The following is an 18,716-nucleotide window of genomic DNA, read 5'->3' on the forward strand; positions in this document are numbered from 1 at the left end:
TGTTTTTAAGTGAAGGGGAATATGAGCATTCACAGTGGTTTGAACTACAAACCAACCAAAGCTATGTCAGTCATGTAAATGCACAAATTAATTCTGTTGTGAGCAGTAGCAACATTTAACTTAGAACAAGCAAGCTGGTCTGAAAACCTTTTAGAGGCTGAAATGAGCAGAAGACTAGATTTTAGAATATTTAGCTGTATAAGGAATGTTCAGTGGTCACCTTCTTTATTGGCCAGATTGGAGTATTTTCGTGACAAAAAACAGGAGAGAATAGCACATAGTTTACAATTCCTTATATACTGTGATACAGACAGGGATTCTAAGATATCAAAAGTTATATAATTATAAGCATGGCAGGGGGGCAGCTCTAAGCCAGACGGAAAGGTAGGTGCCAATCAAAAGGGCTTTTGCTTTCACACTCATGACTGAACCTAACTCTGACACCCTTTCTTTGTGTTTTCATGTAAAATTCCATGACCATGGTTAACTTAGAATTGTTAACAGCTTTTATTGTTAACAGTATTGTCTTCAACTAATTAACACTAATTTTGTATGAAGCGGGTTTAACAGTGTGCATCAATTATCTATTAAACAACTCGAGCAACAAGGCGTGATGCTATTATTACCGACACTAGTCTGTAGACACATACGTATATGAATTTTCTCTCTTGCCTCCTTCACAAACATAAAGCATTATTTCTATTATTTTAAATAGCACAACTCAGTGGAATAGCACAGAATTCTAAAGGTCATACTTCAAGATGTCACACCTCAACTTACCTTCTTAGGAATTATCTCTCTCAGAGTCATTGTTTCAAAAAAAAAAAAAAAAAAAAAAAAAAAAAAGGTCAAGGTGAACATTAGCTTGCTGTACACTGCATTCTGACATCTGTTTTGGGGGCTTTACTTACACAAAAAGCAGAACACTTCAAAAAAAGTTTAAAATCTGAACTTTATGAAAGAAGTAACTGTATGGAACTGGGAACACAGTACTTACCTTAGAAATCTGTGAACTGTAGTGTGAAGCAAAACAAGCAGTGTATTTATAAAAGCAGAATAAAAAGAGTTTTCTTTTTTAAATGAGTATTGATGAAACCAGTATGTTCTGTAGCAATTCCATGCTGAACATACAGCCTCCACTGGCTTTATTTTTTTCTGTGTATGATCTCAGAGTAATTTTATTGCACATGAATGCATTTTGATTACTTGAATTGTAAGAAAACCATTAAACATTTGTTTATGTCTGTAGACAGAAAGGCAGTCTTGTAAAAGATGTGCCTTTGTCACGGTGCTTTTATTGTGCTTTAAGTCAGTTATATACAGGAAAATGAGTCAATACAGTTCACAGAAGCCTCTCTGCACAAAAGACAGAGCTTGGAAAGCTTACGTGAAAACTTCCTAAACAGCTCTGCCAACACATGTCAGTCCTGACCTAATGCAACTACAACATCAACATCCATATCCCTTCAGGTACTGGGCTTTCCCCGGATTTATAAGCCATGTGAGCCATTTTTTTTCCCACTGGATTGCTCAGTTTAGAGGTTTTATTACATCTCTACCTGCTAAGCAAAAAGGCTGCAAAAAAATCAGCTAAAAAACCTCAAAAACATTACAAACCTCATTAATTTTCTCACCTTCTCATGCCTTTTATATCTGTAGTTGAAGTCACATACAGAGCAAGAACTGAAAATAAAATTGCGTAGAACTGATTCTAACCAGCCTGCATAATTTTAATTTATGTACCTTTTTATTTCCATTTTTGACTCACTAGTCCTGAGCAAAAATGTTCACAGCTAGAGTTATTGTCTTTTCAACCCCTGCCAGTACAGTGATTTATCAGGTGACACCTAAGGAGTTACTCGCTGTATGGTACAGAGAGGTTTCTCCCAAACAAGAAACACAGTTTGTGACTGGATTTAGAAGGATTTCATGCTCCCTCTGAAGACTGAGAGAAGCCAGTGGAGAACTACACCCTCAGAGTTCAGAGATATGTCCTAAGAAAAAACACAAATAGTGGGCCTAAGAATTTCACTCCTTCCTTCAGTCCATCACAGGCCACCAGGCTTCCACGCCCTTTACTAACATGGCTACTTACTGTGATGCAGGCTAGTCCATGCTTTGTCTTGCCCCCTTGGAGAGAAAAGAGAGAGAGCAGAGCCCAGCTTAAGCGAAACCAACTGGTCTGTTGATTTTTACCAGCACTTGAACCAGTCCTTATGATACGAGGCGTTGTTACACTGCAGCTTTATCAATGAAATAGTGGCAGATGGCAAGCACAAGTGTGCATTATCAACAGGCCTGCTTTTCCTTCTCCTTTCAGTATGCAGTTAACTGAAACTGCATATGTTTTGGGCCTAAATTAATTGTTAAGGAATATCCAAGACAAGTAGCTTCATTTCAAAGCCTGTTATTACTCACTTAAAATAAGGGAAGCTATTATTTCTGGTTACTGCCAAATTAGATGTGATGCTTCACAAGAGATGCAGGTATGCTTTCTGCTTTGGAAAATCTGTTCTCAGCAATTAAATACAGCCTAAAAAAAAATCCATTAAAAAGTCCACTTTTGGGGATTTTTCTTTGACAGTTGAAGTCAGATTCCTAAATCTGCAGCTCAGAACCAGAATTATTGATGAATGCTGACTGCCGTCATCCTTTAAGCTGAAAATACCGTTCTCTTTAAGAAAGGCCATTACATGAAGAAGTATTTGACAGAAAAACTTGAAATGAGAATGCCCCAAAAATAAGTACATGTATGTGATACGGAAAGCTAATGGAACATACGTGGGGTGGAGATGAGACTACTGTGGAAAGCATGTTGCTGTTTTCCCTTGTGTTTCTCTCCTTTTGTGTGTGAGCATTAAAATTTCACCATAGGGTTTTGGCACAAAATATGTATTAAATTAGCAAGTTTAGAAACTCTTGCAGTTTTCAGTAAGGAAGAACAAATGCAAGGAAAGTGTCCAAAGTCCACCCCGCAACAATAAAAGTCTCTTCATTCCTGCTGTTCCTATTGGTTTGCTAATGTGCTTCTGCTCAGCCCAAATGTTTCTGCTTTAAGGTTGTTCTTTAGTTCCACTCTTCCAGCTGCTGGTTGGGATTTTTTCAAAACTGCAGGAACCTAGGCAAGATACAAAACAGCCTGTGATTACATGAGAAGCTGCTCTATATGCAGCAGAAGGAAAGAAAGCTTCACAGAGGCCTGAACCATGATATTTCTTCTCTTATTTTCAGAGCACTGTCTCAGGCTTCTCCCTCTCTAATTCCTTTCAGTACATTTCTCCAAGTCAGAGTCAGTATGTGGTGGAATTGGTTTTGCGCAACACTTGAGGGTAATCCAATTAGTTGTAGCCACAGTCAACAATCCGCAACAGACTGCTTCCATCTGCCTCTTAGTGGCAAGGGAGGGGAGGGAAGAAGAGGACTCTCTCTGGGTCTCCCTTTCTTTTGTTACTGGTAGTAATTTAACTTTTGAATGCACTGATACTTCCCTGTTATAAATTTTAGAATGCAGAACAGAGGTAGACAATATAGTCCCACAAGCTTTGGCAGCAAAAAGGTAGTCAACAGGGACAATTACCCACACAAAATCTTGCTAATCTGAAGACGAGTCTCCTTGGAAATCTTCATACAGCTTGGTACAATAGGGCTCTACGATGACATCAGCATCAATGGCAAAGATAGCTGGTACGCGCGTGAGGAGCTATTGCAAACTCTGGATTGGGAGTCAGGACATCACAACCATGGCATCATTCTCCAGAGAGATGTTACAGCTTCTACCTGTCCTCATCATTCTTTTATCTTTACCTTCTCTTTGACAAGACAGGGACTACAGAGCTAGAGTTAGTACCTGGGTGGGAGGAGGACGGCAGCATCTGTTATTTTTCTTGATATGAACAGACTGCTGCAGCAGCTGAAAAGGCAAATTAGGGCTGCTCCTGCCATCACCCTCAGCTTCCCTTGGGCTGCCAGGTGAAAGTAAACACAGCATGTCTCAAGGAACAGTCTGCAGCTTCACTTCTGGCAACAGTGAGCAGCATCTTACTGCTCAAGTGTATCTTTGCCAGTGCTAGGGCTTCCCACCTCATTCAGTCCAGCTAGGGAGAACCTTCTCCTTTGTCAAGGAGAAGATACTGAGCTGAATTCCCCCATGCTCTGTGGCCCACTCCTCTACAACAGCATATTTCCTGCTTTAGAAATGGACTGTACATGCAGAATTTGAAGCAGAAACCCCAGCCAGCCATACGTACGTGAGGAGGTAGTGGAGGTTCTAGGTGCCGCCCAAGGAAGGAAAGCAAACGTCGCCATATCAGACCGCTTCCCAGAAACATAATCCCTGTCACCAGCCAAAATATTCTGGGGTCCTACCGACAGAATGTTCCCATTAGTCATGCAACTCTCTTCAGAAAATCCATTATCCAAACATAATCTCTCACTTCCCACCAGTGTTCTCCTCCTTTATGGGAGGAAGTGGTGAACTCTCTACCATCAACAGCCAAGACCTATCTTGTGAAAAGGGCTGTTTCATAGCACAGTATTTTATTTAGGAATCACCCTAGTGTATTCTGATGCCGTCCCATGCAGTTTTCCTTCCTTCATCAGGAAGTTTGGAAATTCAACCCTTCTATTTAATGTATTTGGAAATGAAGAAGTCTTTGCTTTGCTTTGTTTTGTTTTGTTTTAAAGACAGCATATGCAATTGTAAATTTGTACCCCCCAGTCTAGGTATAAATACGTAATTGACAGTAGAATATTTCCTCTGGTGTGCTGGAAGTGCCCTGGCTGCTTGCCAGATACCCTTGTATCTGGAAGACAAAGCTGGTCTTTTCAGAAGAACAGATGATCATTAAAGAAACCTTAATACTGCTTTATAGTCAGTCCTTATACAACCATAAATTTGTCCTCTTTCTTGTTTCTTTTTTATGGTCATTACATAGAAAAAAACGCTGTAATGCTGTGCAGTTAGCCATACAGTAATTTGCTTACAAAAAAAGTGACTGAATGAACACATGAATCACTGGACTAAATTATGTTCACATACTAATATAAATCTGGAGCTTTACCTATGGAAAGAATGAAGTTGTACCGAACATAAAACGCACTATAAGAGTACGGCCCATGTTTTATGTCACTGATAAAAGCAGCACTTGTTCCTTACCTCTTCAAGAGATGACTCCAAGTTCATACCAAATGCAACTCCTATGAGTCCAAAGAGAGATAGAGAGAAAGTCCCCATAGTCAGCTGCAAGTTCAGTCTCATCATCACATTACGGTGGCTAAAGAAGGGAGAAACATCTGTAAGACGAACCCAAAAATTGTTTTGCTGCCTAAACTCTCAAGTTCCATACAGCATGCACTAAAACCAGTGAAAGAGAGGAAGTCATGCTGGAATTAGGCAACCCAGTGACAAAGCTCATGAAACACCAGTATAAAAAGGCTAATTTTGAAATAGCTGCATCAGGATACCTCTAAGGCAGCAGGTTCTGCTTAATCATCAGCAGACTTTCCAGCATCTCTCACTTCTTAGAGGTGTATAGACACAGAGTAACAGTAAATTTCCATGGAAATTTGTGTTCTTTGACAACTAACTGGCTGGAATTTGTTTATCTGTAGTCACAAGAAACGAAAATTTACTGTTACCTTGCAAATGAATATACTCACAAAGAAGTAGAGTTGGTAAATTCTGCAGACTATAAACTTGAGCCTGTTTTGGAGAATTCCATATTCAAATCTTCCCCAAAAGGATTTTTGTGGTTTCGTGATGCAGCATCCACCAATTGTTTCTACAGATAACTCCCCAGTAAAGAGGAGAAAGAATATTAAACACTGACCTCAAAGACAGTGTAGCATGTGCTTGCAAATACAAGCTACAATTATTTTTCAGTAAGAAAGCTGACTAGTAGTGAAAACTGTAACATACAGAGAGAAAATACTTGCTCCAGAGTTACTCATTCTTGTATCACTCATAGAGTGATAATACAACTCGTACTGAACACCTGAGTAGTCTAACCAGACTCTTAAATAATTCAGTTTTGCCAAATTAAGAGTAAACTTTCCTGAGTATGATTTTATTTTGCCCCTAAATTTGCAGATATTTGCTTTAGTGAATAGCTCCGCGGAAAGATCTAGGAGAACCTTGGCTTCTCCTGCTAGGGAAAACCAATGCCTGGCTAGAGAGGTTTTTACACATATTAATTAGGGCGTCTTGTTGCTCTGCTTTATCCAGTTCACTCATAAGAAAAGTGCAATGCAGCTTCTTGTGCTGTGACTGCAAGTCCATTCAAACCCTCACAAAGAGGGATTTCCCCAACTTTCCTCGTAGGCAGATTTGAGGAAGACTAGCAGCATTATATTCTGCCCAGCTTTTGGCAGTCCAACACCTAGGGTTGCTAACCTGTCCAGGTTGATAAAAATTATGCTTTCTGAGTCGTCAATCAGTACTCTGAGTTCACGAGCTTCATTTGCAAGATCTTCTGCTTGTCTGTAATAGTTCTCCAGCAGCAGTTCCATTTCCTCTGCATGGTCAATCCCAGATGTACTCTCCTCACTGTGAGCAACAATTTATGTTTCTGGTTAGCTACATGTTGTATAGAAGTGTATTATTGATGTGTTAAGACAAGGCACATAAGAGATGTGGGGAACAGCTAACAAGAGTGCTGTTAGACACTAGATCTCAAAATCCAATCTTTTCAGTGAGGAACGTTCATCAATACCAATAGCTTAAAATAAAAGGCATATTTTTATATCTGTGAGCTGATTAGCATAGGCAGTCTATTTTGAGTAGACCAGTTAGCATTTGATATGCTCAAGGCATGCATACCACACAAATCTTACTTTTTCAGATATTAAACAGTTATAACGTTATATAAATTTTATATTCTTTATAAATTTTATATTACTATAAATGTTTATATTATTATTAAGTTACTGTAAAGTGCTGACAAACTTGAAAGGAGATGCTTAATTTCTTGGTGCCCTCAAGTGGTGAAAGCTGGTAACAGCGCAGTCAAAAACAATAAAACATAACCAAAGGTCAACACACAATTATATGGTGGGGGAGATGTTTTAGGTATATATTAAAATAGTTTAGTTGTAAGGTGTTTCAGCTATAGACAGCAATTACTGCAAAACGCTTTGGGAGCATGAAGCAGCTGAAGAGTGGGTATCAAATGGAAGATGCTGCTCTCCTAAGTGAAGTCTGAGAGACTTTTATCTTACTATCTTACTTCATGGTCCAACTGCTGGCACAGCAACCTCCTCTGGAACAGCTATGTGTGTTTCTGGTGGTGCACTGGATTGTTCACTATGCAAGTGAAAGCTGTGGCACCTGAAATCCAGCAGAACTTAGAAACTAGCAGCAAATCCAGGAAGATTCTTCATCATTTTTTCTTTTGTGGTATGACCTTATTTCTCTAGAGAAACTCAACTTTTTAAAGAATCTTCTCCTGGCATAGCTGACTGTTAAAGGAACCTCTCCAAAATGGTTTTCCAAGAAAATAAGTGCTATGTCTTAAGAATCAACCCATGTAAGCTGCCTGAGGACCTTTAACAGAGACCCTAGTTTCCCTCTTATGGGGCAGAAACTTTGAGCTACCTAGGGTTATTTTTAAGCCCTTCGGACCCTGAGGTTTTTACTGTGTGCAGATGAGAGGAGCTGCAGACTTGAAAGCCTCAGAGCACTGTCTGCTGTATTACAGATTCAGCTCAAGGTCTTATTGATAAGTATCTTTACATCGGCTCCTCTGTGGATATACAAAGGGAAACAACAGGCATACGGACTTGAAAATAACTGCCAACTGATTCGCTTTCATTAACTAGCCTCCATCCGTCTCATGAGTCTTTGTCAGTTTGCCATCCCTTCACACAAAGGTACGTCTGCCTTGTCTTTCTGGGCTCATCTCACCATTCCTGCTGCAAATGATCTCTGACAATGCCTACATGCCTAACTGGGTTCCTCCACACCTTCTCAGGCTTCTTGACTTCACCAAATACCACACATCACCTGCATCAACCCTGGAGCCAAAAGATCTGTCCACACCCTGCCAGCTTGCCTGCAAATGTGCTGTTGCGGATAGTGTTTCCTGGTGTGTCTCGTGCATGGACTGCCTCACTGCATCCTGTAGCACGGCTCCAGCATTCTTTACACGACCTGCCACCATCTCTCCTACCCTTGTGCAACAGTGTCTGAAAGAAGGGATGACTTCAGGTTTCTCCTGACATAAGAGTATAAGGTGACACTGGTATCTTTCCTAGACGTTCCCTACACATTGTCTACCATGAGGCAAGATGATGTTTGCCAGAAGCTTGTACTAAGTTCAAAGGAAGGCTGTGAGCCAAACCAGGACGAACACCAGCTGTTCAGGAGCAGCTCAGGAGCAGCCTGCAATTCAGAGTCCTCCAAATACTGTTCCATCAGATGTATTAGAAATGCAAACTGCATCCTAGTTCTGGAATACTGAGTTTCTGCTGCACTAAGCAGACTACGCTCTGCAGGGCAAATAACTACCTCCTGATTTCAAACCTTTGCTACTGTGTGAACAGTATTAATATCCGCATGCAATGTAGTTAGGCAAAAGTATTATTCAGTAACTTTGCAAAGGACCCCAAAAGGTAGTTTCTGTTATCTGCTTATACATAAAACGTCTGTATGCCCAAGATACATACAACACAATTTAGCCCAAAACATCTTACGATTTGATATACATTATCTTTTTGCTAAAGCAACCCTGGTCCTGCTGCTGCTGCTGTGTGCTGTCTTTCACCAGAATTTGAGAGAGTGCAATAAGACTATTTCTGCAGGTGTATTTTTCCTGAATTGCTGTTCTTCAGGTGCACAAGAAGATTGCCTCTTCACTTTCAGGTTCTGATGTTGAGCAAAAAGCTAGAAGAAAGGTGTTCAGAACACTTCTAACAAAGGAAGTGTGGTGTCTGACCTGTTCTAGACAAGCTTTAGAACCTCCCTTTTTATTTTTTTGGTGAATCTGAAGAAAATTCTCCCAGGAAGTGTAATTTGTTTTGGAAAATAACATTTACTTTTTCTCCTCCTGCCACCCTGCTCCCATTCCACTACATACTAGACGACCTGGCCTATTATGCCAAGAACTATTTGAAGTTGCATAATATGACTAGTGCTAATGGAGTCCCTCTCCAAAATGGCAAATACACTGATCTCTGAAGCAGCAAGTATTAGGGCTTAAAAAAATTATAAAGTCTTTTTCTTTCTGCTTTTTGGCAGGAAACGCCCAGTTTACTGTTCAAGTTCTCCTTAAACAAAACACACTATTAAAAAAGTATGTGGTTTCAAAATATACATACAATACTTGTGGATCAGTCCATTTAGATAGACAGAGCTCTTCTATTAACTCTTCTTCATCTAAGATCTCCAGAATTGTTTCTTTGAAAACTTTAAGATCTGTTTCCAGTTCTGACAAGCTGAAGAAAGAACAGGCAAAAGGTTAAGTAATCCCCACTGGCACCAGTGCATAAAGGTAATCTCTAAGTGAGCCAGCCAGCACCTTCGCTAGATGGAGTGGCCAGGAAAGGCTTCCCTGCAGGGTTCTAAGAGCTCCTTCAAAAAACTGTCTACAGTGCACACACTTAGTGTGATCTGTCTGGGGACCAGAGAGCTACAAACACACATGAAAAAGGTATTCAAATGTGTTTTCTGGACATACTTGTAAGTCAGAAAAAACAAGCACTCTGTGAGCATATAGTGAGTACATATTTGCACTGTCATATCAGAGAGGCAAATACATAGAGGTATCAGTGTATTAGTACTAGTCTTAAAGCACAGGTCCAAAGGCTTGTTTTACTTTACAGGGAACATTTTCATGATGTTATTTTGGTCTCTTGGGTATTAGTTTGTTTTGTCAGACGCTATTAAGAAGCTTGACTGTATTTCTGACAACTCAGAATAGATTTCCCTTTTTCTGTTTCTCCCCATATCACTAAGTATTTCATATACCAATTTTTACACATACAAATAAGATGCACAACCCGGCATTACAGTAATCTAGGAAATTAATATTAGATACCATTTTTCTAACATTTCATCACACATAATTTTCTAAGGTCATCTTCTAGTCTCTTCACGGCTTACTCTTATTTACCTCTTGCCATTTTGCAGGAGAATGTGTAGTTTACTCCTATCCACAGACAAAAGCTTGGGGTCCACTAGAGCTTCCAGTGTCTCAAGGATCTGAGGCTGCAAAGTGTTAAGTCTCCCCTGCAGTTTGCTGATCTAGATAACAACATGATCCTTCATAAGAATTAAAGCAATCCCTTTAGAATGACTTGGGCAACTGACTCCTGTCTCTGAACACAGAATTGACAGTAATAGGCAGTTAACACAATCTGCTTTCCAATGCCCAAGAAATACTTGCTATAGGGATACCACTTACAAGATAAACCCAGTGCAAAATACAATATTTTATAAAAGCTATTTGCACCGAACTGAAACCCAGTGACAACCACACCAATAAGGCTGATAAAGCTAAAACACTATTTGTCTAGAAATGTCATATTAGCATTAGCAAGCATAGATTTTTAAAGATAGTTAGAAACCATTATCCGACTCCTGCCTGAGAAGCCAAAAGCCTCAGCGCTTTTGTGTGACTTCCATTTCAGCTACAGCACGTCTCTAGAAAGGAACTCTGACTTGTTTTTTAATTGTCCAAATGATGGTGAAGCCATCGCATCTAATTAGCACTTTCTTGGGAAGGGAATGGAAACACACATACACACAAAACCATAAAAACTAAAGCAACAAAAATGAAAATGAAACAGGAGCTCTTACAGTAAGAGAGGAACATGTATACAAATGTGTATGTATAAATATTAACACAAGAATAAAATCATACTGTCCTTTCTATGAAGCAACAACTTCCAAAACAATTTAAATATGAGATAGCTCACCCGGTACTGCAGGATTGCTTCTATGGCTCGGAATTCAAAGGGCAGGGAATATGTAACTAGTTGGCCTTCCCCAGCCAGCTGAGATGCCAGTTCATTGAAGAGCCAGTGTTCCAGATTTAAATTACGATAATCTAGTATCAGAAGAAACTCTGGTGTTATGACAGCCTTCAAGAACTGAAAAAGACAGTACATGCAGGAGTCTGAAAAAAAACTGTCTGAAGATTTCTCATAACTCTGTAATGCATTTGATAATCTTGGCTTTGATAAAACCACTCTCAAGTGTCTTTTCAGGCAGGAAAATAAAAGAATCTCATGCTAACTGCAAACTAGTGGACTGCCCATGGTTCAGGAACAGCACTGTGCTAGTGGTGGTATGATGGAGAAGAGGCTCCACGTAAGCTTTTACTTCTACAGCAATGTTAGTAATGTTTCTCCTGTGCTCAACTAGGAAAACAGTCATTAATATGTATTGTTGGTAAACCCGTACCTCTGATTGCTAGGTAGAGCTCCAAAGACATGTTTACTGCATGTCATAGAAAGCTGGTATTAAAAGAACCGTGTAAGAAAATGCAAGTGCAAGGATAAGACAAGTTACACTCAGCTACAGGGAAACTATTACCTCCATTCTCATGATGATCCTGTTGTTCCTAGTTGCAATGCTCATTAGGTGTTGAAATCTTAGATCTCGAGCCTGAAGACCCAGTTCCTGGTATAATTCTGTTTTCTTCTTTTCTATCATAAAAATATTTTTAGATGCAGACATTTAGGGGATAAGCATATATGTTCTGAAATTACGCTTTAGTGTGTTACTAAGTCCCCCAAAAGAAAAAAAAAGCTGTGCTATCTTTAAAACAGTTTTCCTCCTATTGATTCCTCAGTGTTATTTATTTTTTTACAAAGTTTAGAAGACTGTACCTTGAGTAGAAAGAGAAAAATTCTAGATATAAGTAAAAAAGTTGGCCATGACAATCAATTTCATGTCAGAAACCTAGTGACTCATTTGAGAAAGCACATGCAATCCTACAGGAAGGGAAATACAAGGCAGGGAAAGTAGCATGCTGGTCACAAAGGGAAAAGACAAAGTAAAAATTACCTTCCTGTGAGAGATGGTAAATGTTATTTTTAAAATATTACTACAAAAAATATAACATTTGTAGCAATAAAGATGCTATGAAGACCAACAGAAGGCAGCAAAACAGAGGAAATCATCCCAAATAAACACAGTGAAGTATCCCAAATATAATTTTCTACCCATGTAGATTCCCAGTTGTGCTTTTCTGTTTGGACAAGGAAAAAAGACAAGCAAAAACCAACCAACCAAAACTACAATGAAAACTCACCAAAATAGGTAGTATTTCCCTCTTTGTCAAGCTTCATCTAAAGGAGTAGAAAAAAAAAAATATTTTTTTCACAGAAATACTGTAAAACAAGAAATCAATTTCAAAAATTGTTTGCAGTTGCCTAGAAGTCAAATGGAAAATACGTTATGAAGAAAAATCAACTTTTTATGCCCTCTCTTCACAGTTCATCTCAATTAAGTAAACTATTGCACCAAATTGCCACATATTTCATTGTGTATACACACCAAACAAAACCAGTGTCATCTGCACAACCATGTTCCTACACAAACTTTGGGATGGAGGTGATTTACAGAGGATCAGACTTAAAATAGAACAGACTAGACTATTTTAGTTGGAAGGGACCTACAATGATCATCTAGTCCAACTGCCTGACCACTTCAGGGCTGATGAGAAGTTAAAGCATGTTATTAAGGGCATTGTCCAAATGCCTCTTCAACACTGACCAGCATGGGGCACCGACGACCTCTCTAGGAAGCCCGTACCAGGGTTTGAACACCTTCTTGGTAAAGAAATGTTTCCTCATGTCAAGTCTGAACCTTGCCTGAGGGACGAAGCTTTGAGCCATTCCCACACATCCTATCACTGGATACCAAGGAGAAGCGATCAGCAGGGCATCTTACATTTTGGATTATAAATTTTGCTATTTCCTCTGGAGCAATCTGAAAAATTCACAAATAAAATTTAAAGAGTAAAGAATACCACAAACTGGGTAGTTAGGCCTTTTGCCGATGTCAAGTATTGCATTAACATGCTATTCAGCTGGTAACCTGCATCTAAATCCTAGTCTTAGCACTTGTCATTCAGATTATTCATTTAACACTTGTATTCCCTAATAAAATTATTTTCTTGGAAAAACTGTAATGTGTGGTTTAATCAGAAAGTTTGCTGGTTTGCTCATAAACCATGTAGCTTAATTGCATATTACTGGCTCTAAAAATAACTTCCCTTGAATTAAGCATACCTAAGTATACATTCCAGTAGAGCTGAAGCAGGGGTTACATGGCCACAAGGACGTAGCTGCATGCACCTAGTTGTACAATGACTGGTTTTTGTTCTCAACAAGGCGGCCTTACATTCCCTCACATGCATGAATAAAGTCAATCAAGCAGTTCACAAATGGCTTTCAGATTAATTTTTAAAAAGAATACATAGAGAGTTTGTTTTTCCCCAAATCCTATGTTTGCTTAGAACTGCAGCTACCAAGACACAGGAATAATAACTGTAAAAGCCATTAGCAAGCCTTGACAAGCTTAACAAGAAACCTTCTGACTGCACCACTTGAGTTGTCCTGCCTTCACAATGAAAGCAAGAAAACTTCCAGCAGATGCTGGATCTTAGAAAAACATCTTGATGAACACTGCATACCATAGCTGGTCCTCAAGTCAGAACACCTTAAACCAACAACTTAGAACTAGGGATGTTCTGAGAGATGAATCCATCTGCTGTTATGATGCCTTAAGGGGGGGAAAAAAAAAAAAAAAAAAAAAAGAGGTGCACCATCATCTTGCACAAGCTGTTGCTGGAAACGCCTGTGCGTACTTACCACTGCAAAAACAGGAGACACGCTAGCTAAGGTGGCTTGGGAGGCCTCTGTTGTGGCATGTTGATAAAATTCACCTGAAGAAAGACAAGACATTTGTACTTCCAGCACACTGCACTTTGCCTTTAACTATACCGTGCCCCGCCACAAGTCACCTACATAACGCACTGGCACGGAAACTAGTAAGTATCGATCATGACAAGGCCCCTACCAACTCGTCGCCTGCCCGGTACAGCCCACGCTGAAGGCCGACACCGCACCGACCGCGCGTACAGCCGCTCTGCTTTCCCAGTTCCCAGCCGGGCTGTCACCCTCCCTTCCTTCCCCCCCCCGCCCGCCGGGCCCACACATCGAGGCCTGCCGGGGCTCGCAGGGGGGCCGTCGCCGCTGGGCGGGACGAGGGCCCGGCGGGGCCTGGCCGCACAGGCCGCCAGCAGCAACCCCGGCGCGGCGTGGCCCGACCCAACCCAGCCCAGCCCAGCCCAGCCCCGCCGCTTACCCGCCCAGCGCAGCCCCCGGGCGCACGGCGGTACCGCCACCCCCGCCGTCCGGCCCTGGCCCCGGCCCGGCAGCAGCCCCAGGGCAGCCCGCAGGCGGGACCCGCCGCCCGCTGCGCCGGCCCAGCCGCGGGGCGCGCAGCAGCAGCAGCAGCCCCGCACGGCCCCGCGGGGGCGGCCCAGGGCGCGGGGGAGCAGCCCGGCGCGCAGCATAGGCGCGCAGGCCCCGCGCAGCGCAGCGGTCCGCACGGCCCGGCCCGGGTCCCAGCGCGCAGCCGCGGCGAAGGAGGAGCCGGCCGGCTGGAGGGGTTACCCCTCCACGGCCGGGGAGGAGCGCGGCCGGCGGCGGTGAGGGCCGGGAGACAGTCGCGGGGTAGTGCCCGCAAGGCCGAGCAGCCCCGCGCCCGCCTGCCACAGCGCTGCGTACCGCGGGTAGACCTCGCTATGGCTGGGATTTGCCCCACCGCCTTCGGCCGCTTGATGGAGTTTTTACTTTTAAAATGTGCTTTTGTTTTGTTTTGTTTTTTTGTTTTGTTTTGTTTTGTTTTTTTTCCAAGCGTAGTACAATTTTGCCCCCAGTAAAGGCTTTGCCGTTACATTTCCTTGCTGTACCTGTGTATCTAAAATAGAGAGACAAGCTGGTTGGTTGAGATTTAAAAGTTTAATTAGTAACATACCAGCTTCTGCTATTACATATTATTTTTAAGCTGCAGCTCTCACGTGCAAAAGGATACCACAGAGAGCAGGAGTATCCTTTTGGTTGGTCCTGCTGAAGCATGCAAATCGGCAGGAAGTCAAAGCGTGTTCAAAGCCCCACAGCAAGGACATGTTATCACGATGTACTTACAGCACTCATTACTACTTAGCGGGGAAATAAAAAGAGGAAGTGATTATGCTGCTAACGAAATGACTCGTACAGTGCGGCTCCCGCAACAGGAGCACACAAATCAACGCACTGCCCTGAACACGGGTCTGAGTTTTGAAGACAAGGGGGTCGGGGCCAAATTCTGCCCTCGTCTGGGCTGTGAGTTAAAGGGAAGTCACCCGACAGCAGACACTGTCCCCTCCTTTCCTACACCACGTCACCTGGGTGTTTGTGTGGGTGTTTGGATGTCCGCACATCAACACGCACGGATGAACCTTTGTTCAATGTGGATTCACATGTACAGAATCAGAAGGATGGTTTACGCACAGTTTGCATGAAGATAAATGACTTCACAAGGAAGTAATGAAATAAAAAACTTCCTTAGTAGTTATACACAGCACCTACGTGTAGACTGAAGCCATCAGAGGTTTTCAGTTCCAGGGTAAGCATGCCTGAATGCAAATGCTGGCCCCCTTTATGCTTCATAAAAAGCTGAAATTAAATGCAGTATTTTAGCTTTAGTTTCAAATAATCACAGCAGGTGGCAGTATGTACAAGACTAATTTAATACTCTTGGATGTCAGAGATACTTAAAACAAAATTTGGAAATACCAGACAGCACAGAAGATACCACAGGACAGCACGAAACAAACACGCACCATCGCTGGCAACTTAACGGCAGCTTCCGTTGACTCTGCATGTTTGGAATGCATAAGCTAGGGAAGCATCTGAAGAATATCTGCCAGAAATTTACATTTAATGAATTTGCAGTAAGTCTCACACAGCTGACATTTCACACTTTTCAGTAAAAAAAAGGGAAAAGATACTGGGTTGATCTATTTGTTTTCCTTTCTCCATCTGTTATTCTGGCTGCTTACACAACAGAAGTGTTGGAAATAGGATGACATAACTTCACACCGAATATATACTGATACGAACCTTGATATGTATGATATAATAGGCCAGTATACCAGTAAGTATTGGTATTGTATCTCATTATAGCTGTGTTATCAGTCATCATCATAATTGTCTGGAAGGGTAGACAATAACCAAGTATCACCTCTGTCTTTAGATGTGAAGGCAACACATTGGTGTGAACTGGCAGCCAGGGACAACTGATGAAGCACAGACAGAATGTCTAATTTTATACTGCTGCTGACAAAAGATAACTGGAGATCTAGAACTGGCATCTATTTATTGCAGCTCTAAATACCAACAAGCTGCTTGTTGCTTCTGCTGGACGCACATGTCAAGTATCCTGTCTGTCCTGCAGCACCAAGCTTTGGGAGCAGTTTGCTGTATTTAATCAAAAAAATAATGGCTTAAGCTCATCTGCTGTTTGTTGAAGAAGCTCATTAACATAAACGGGCATGATGGCTGTTCTCAATTCAGCCAAAATGAGAGGCTACCTCCTGTACAGGCTTGCTTAGCCATGAAATTGCCATCCAAAACACAAGCTATTTGTGAGATTGAATTACATGAGCAACTAGTTCCACTGCCGGCTGAATGTCAACGCAGACATGAGGGACTGGTCTGATTGCAGTTGCGGTATGTGAAAGAGAAAGAAGGAACACCAAAGAAAAACACACAGAAAGAGAAGGAAATTGTAGGTATCATCAGAGAAGTCCTTATAAATCTCTACTGAAAAAAAGCTCAGAGAACTTTTTGGTAAAATTATGGCAGAAAGGCATGTAGATGTCTGTCTACAGAGAAATGATCTCCCAGTGTATGATGTGTACATTTAATCAATCCTGTTTATATACAAAGATGTGCCTGAACCTGTTACCCGTTTCTTCTCCTAAAAGAAATGCTCACAGGAGCCCCATTTTATTCATGTGGAGAAAAAAAAAAAAACAAACCAAAAAAACAAACACACAACAAAAACCAAACAACAAACCCCAAACAAAAAATTAACAAAAAAACATAAGCTTGCTTCCAGACAGTAGATGAGTGTCTAGTGGATGATGAGTGCAGCTAAATAAGAAGAGAGAGAAAAGGAAAGACCCCATAGAAAACTTAAAAAACATAGCATTCACATTTAGAATAATTTCTTTTATGTGAATGAATTAGGAAAATTCAATCGATAATCTCAGCCACCTTGATCAAAGGTAGCTACAGTAACACACTGAGAAATCTTTGCCTAGAATGGATGACTTCACTTTCATTACTCTATACATAGACCACATGAAATATATTTTTCAACTTTTTCCCTACTTAAGATAACCCACCGGAATTTGTTTTCCCATGGAAAACCATTTCCTCATGTGCCTCTAAGGGTTTGCCAAAGCCTTTTTCTTATGTAACTCTTTATCATCTCAGCTGTTTCAAGGCCTGTGTCACCAAAAGCTGTAGCTTAAACTGTGATTGTCGAATGCTTTTTTTTAAGCCAAAATCCTGGTATTCTAAGGATTTTCTGATACGGCAATTGTGTAAGTAGGGGAAATTGCTATGACATGGGTATTAAAATTTACAACTGCATCAGTGCATCAGTATTTTGTTTCTTCCAGTTAGTGCCTGTGCCAGAGAGTTGAACCACCCAGTATTTATGTACTTTAAACTGTCAATGCAGACAGTCCGATTACCCCAGAACTACAACTGGGAATAAAGTGGCCTCTGTTGTTTAGGCTGGTTTTAGGTAAGATGCACAAAGGTATAGTTATTAAGTGTGTTTCAAAGCATTGTGTGCAATAGAACAAGCTGAATTTCATTCTCTGTGTTTAGAAACTTTATCCTTTTCCATTCTGTCCGTTCTGTTGGTCTTTTCTTCAGCACTAGGACATGTTCCTGTCTTCATGACCTCATGTTTTGCTGTCACTGAGCCTTGTTGTCAGAGACCTGCAACAAGTTGCAAAATCTTTCCTGACCCTGAAATGGCAAAGACGGCACAGCATTTTGCTGAAGAAAACAGTGACCCTATTTGATGCTATGTTGCTATGCCATGGCTCTGTTCTCATCACATCCCCCAACATTTGCTCATTACATGACCTTCAGTCCATCATGTGATCCTGACACATGACCTGACCGACGTGGTCTCATGCATCAACCTCAAGTAAGATGAGAGGTCTGACATTACTCCATCATAAAGAGATTATGTGTCTCTGCTTTTTTCTTACTCATGTCAGTGGGTTCAATAGCTTGTCTCATTACTGTTGAGAATGTGATAGGAGATTGCTTAGGAACTGAAACAATAGTGGGGATAAGAGGTCAGGCCCTGGAAAGGCGAGAAGGAGCAGATTCTCATGGATGAAGGGCCTGCTATCACGGGCTGAAGTGTTTGAGCTTTTCTTAGCTTTTGGGCAGTGGCTGTACTTAGGCAAGATGGAAAACATGCTGACTTTATACCGTATTGGAAACACTCTGGTTTTGTTTTGTTTTGTTCCTATAACTGAAGAAAATAACATGTTCCATTCTGAAAAGGCTGGTGTGAAATAGTAGTCTCTCTAGCCCACGGTGGGCTGGACAGTCATGGTTGCTTTTCAAGGGCTGAATTTGAAGGTGTTGCCTTAAGAGTACGAAAATGGCAAGATTCCACTGCAGCACAA

At 41.3% G+C, this 18,716-nt stretch overlaps 1 protein-coding gene across 1 annotated transcript; it reads right to left on the bottom strand.

The window, feature by feature from the left end:
• Nucleotides 1-39: 39 nt before the first annotated feature.
• Nucleotides 40-14,522, bottom strand: MRS2 (magnesium transporter MRS2; the record flags this gene model as incomplete). Its single annotated transcript, XM_082479101.1, has 11 exons — nucleotides 40-3,118; nucleotides 4,248-4,361; nucleotides 5,156-5,273; nucleotides 6,392-6,544; nucleotides 9,313-9,429; nucleotides 10,107-10,237; nucleotides 10,912-11,085; nucleotides 11,531-11,643; nucleotides 12,252-12,288; nucleotides 13,816-13,889; nucleotides 14,312-14,522. 11 exons carry the CDS (start codon nucleotides 14,520-14,522, stop codon nucleotides 3,008-3,010), a joined length of 1,353 nt encoding a protein of 450 aa, XP_082335227.1. The 3' UTR covers nucleotides 40-3,007.
• Between the last annotated feature and the right edge of the window lie 4,194 nt (nucleotides 14,523-18,716).

The sequence above is a fragment of the Vanellus vanellus genome, assembly GCF_965231255.1.
Source record: "Vanellus vanellus genome assembly, chromosome: 2".
Taxonomy (NCBI): domain Eukaryota; kingdom Metazoa; phylum Chordata; class Aves; order Charadriiformes; family Charadriidae; genus Vanellus; species Vanellus vanellus.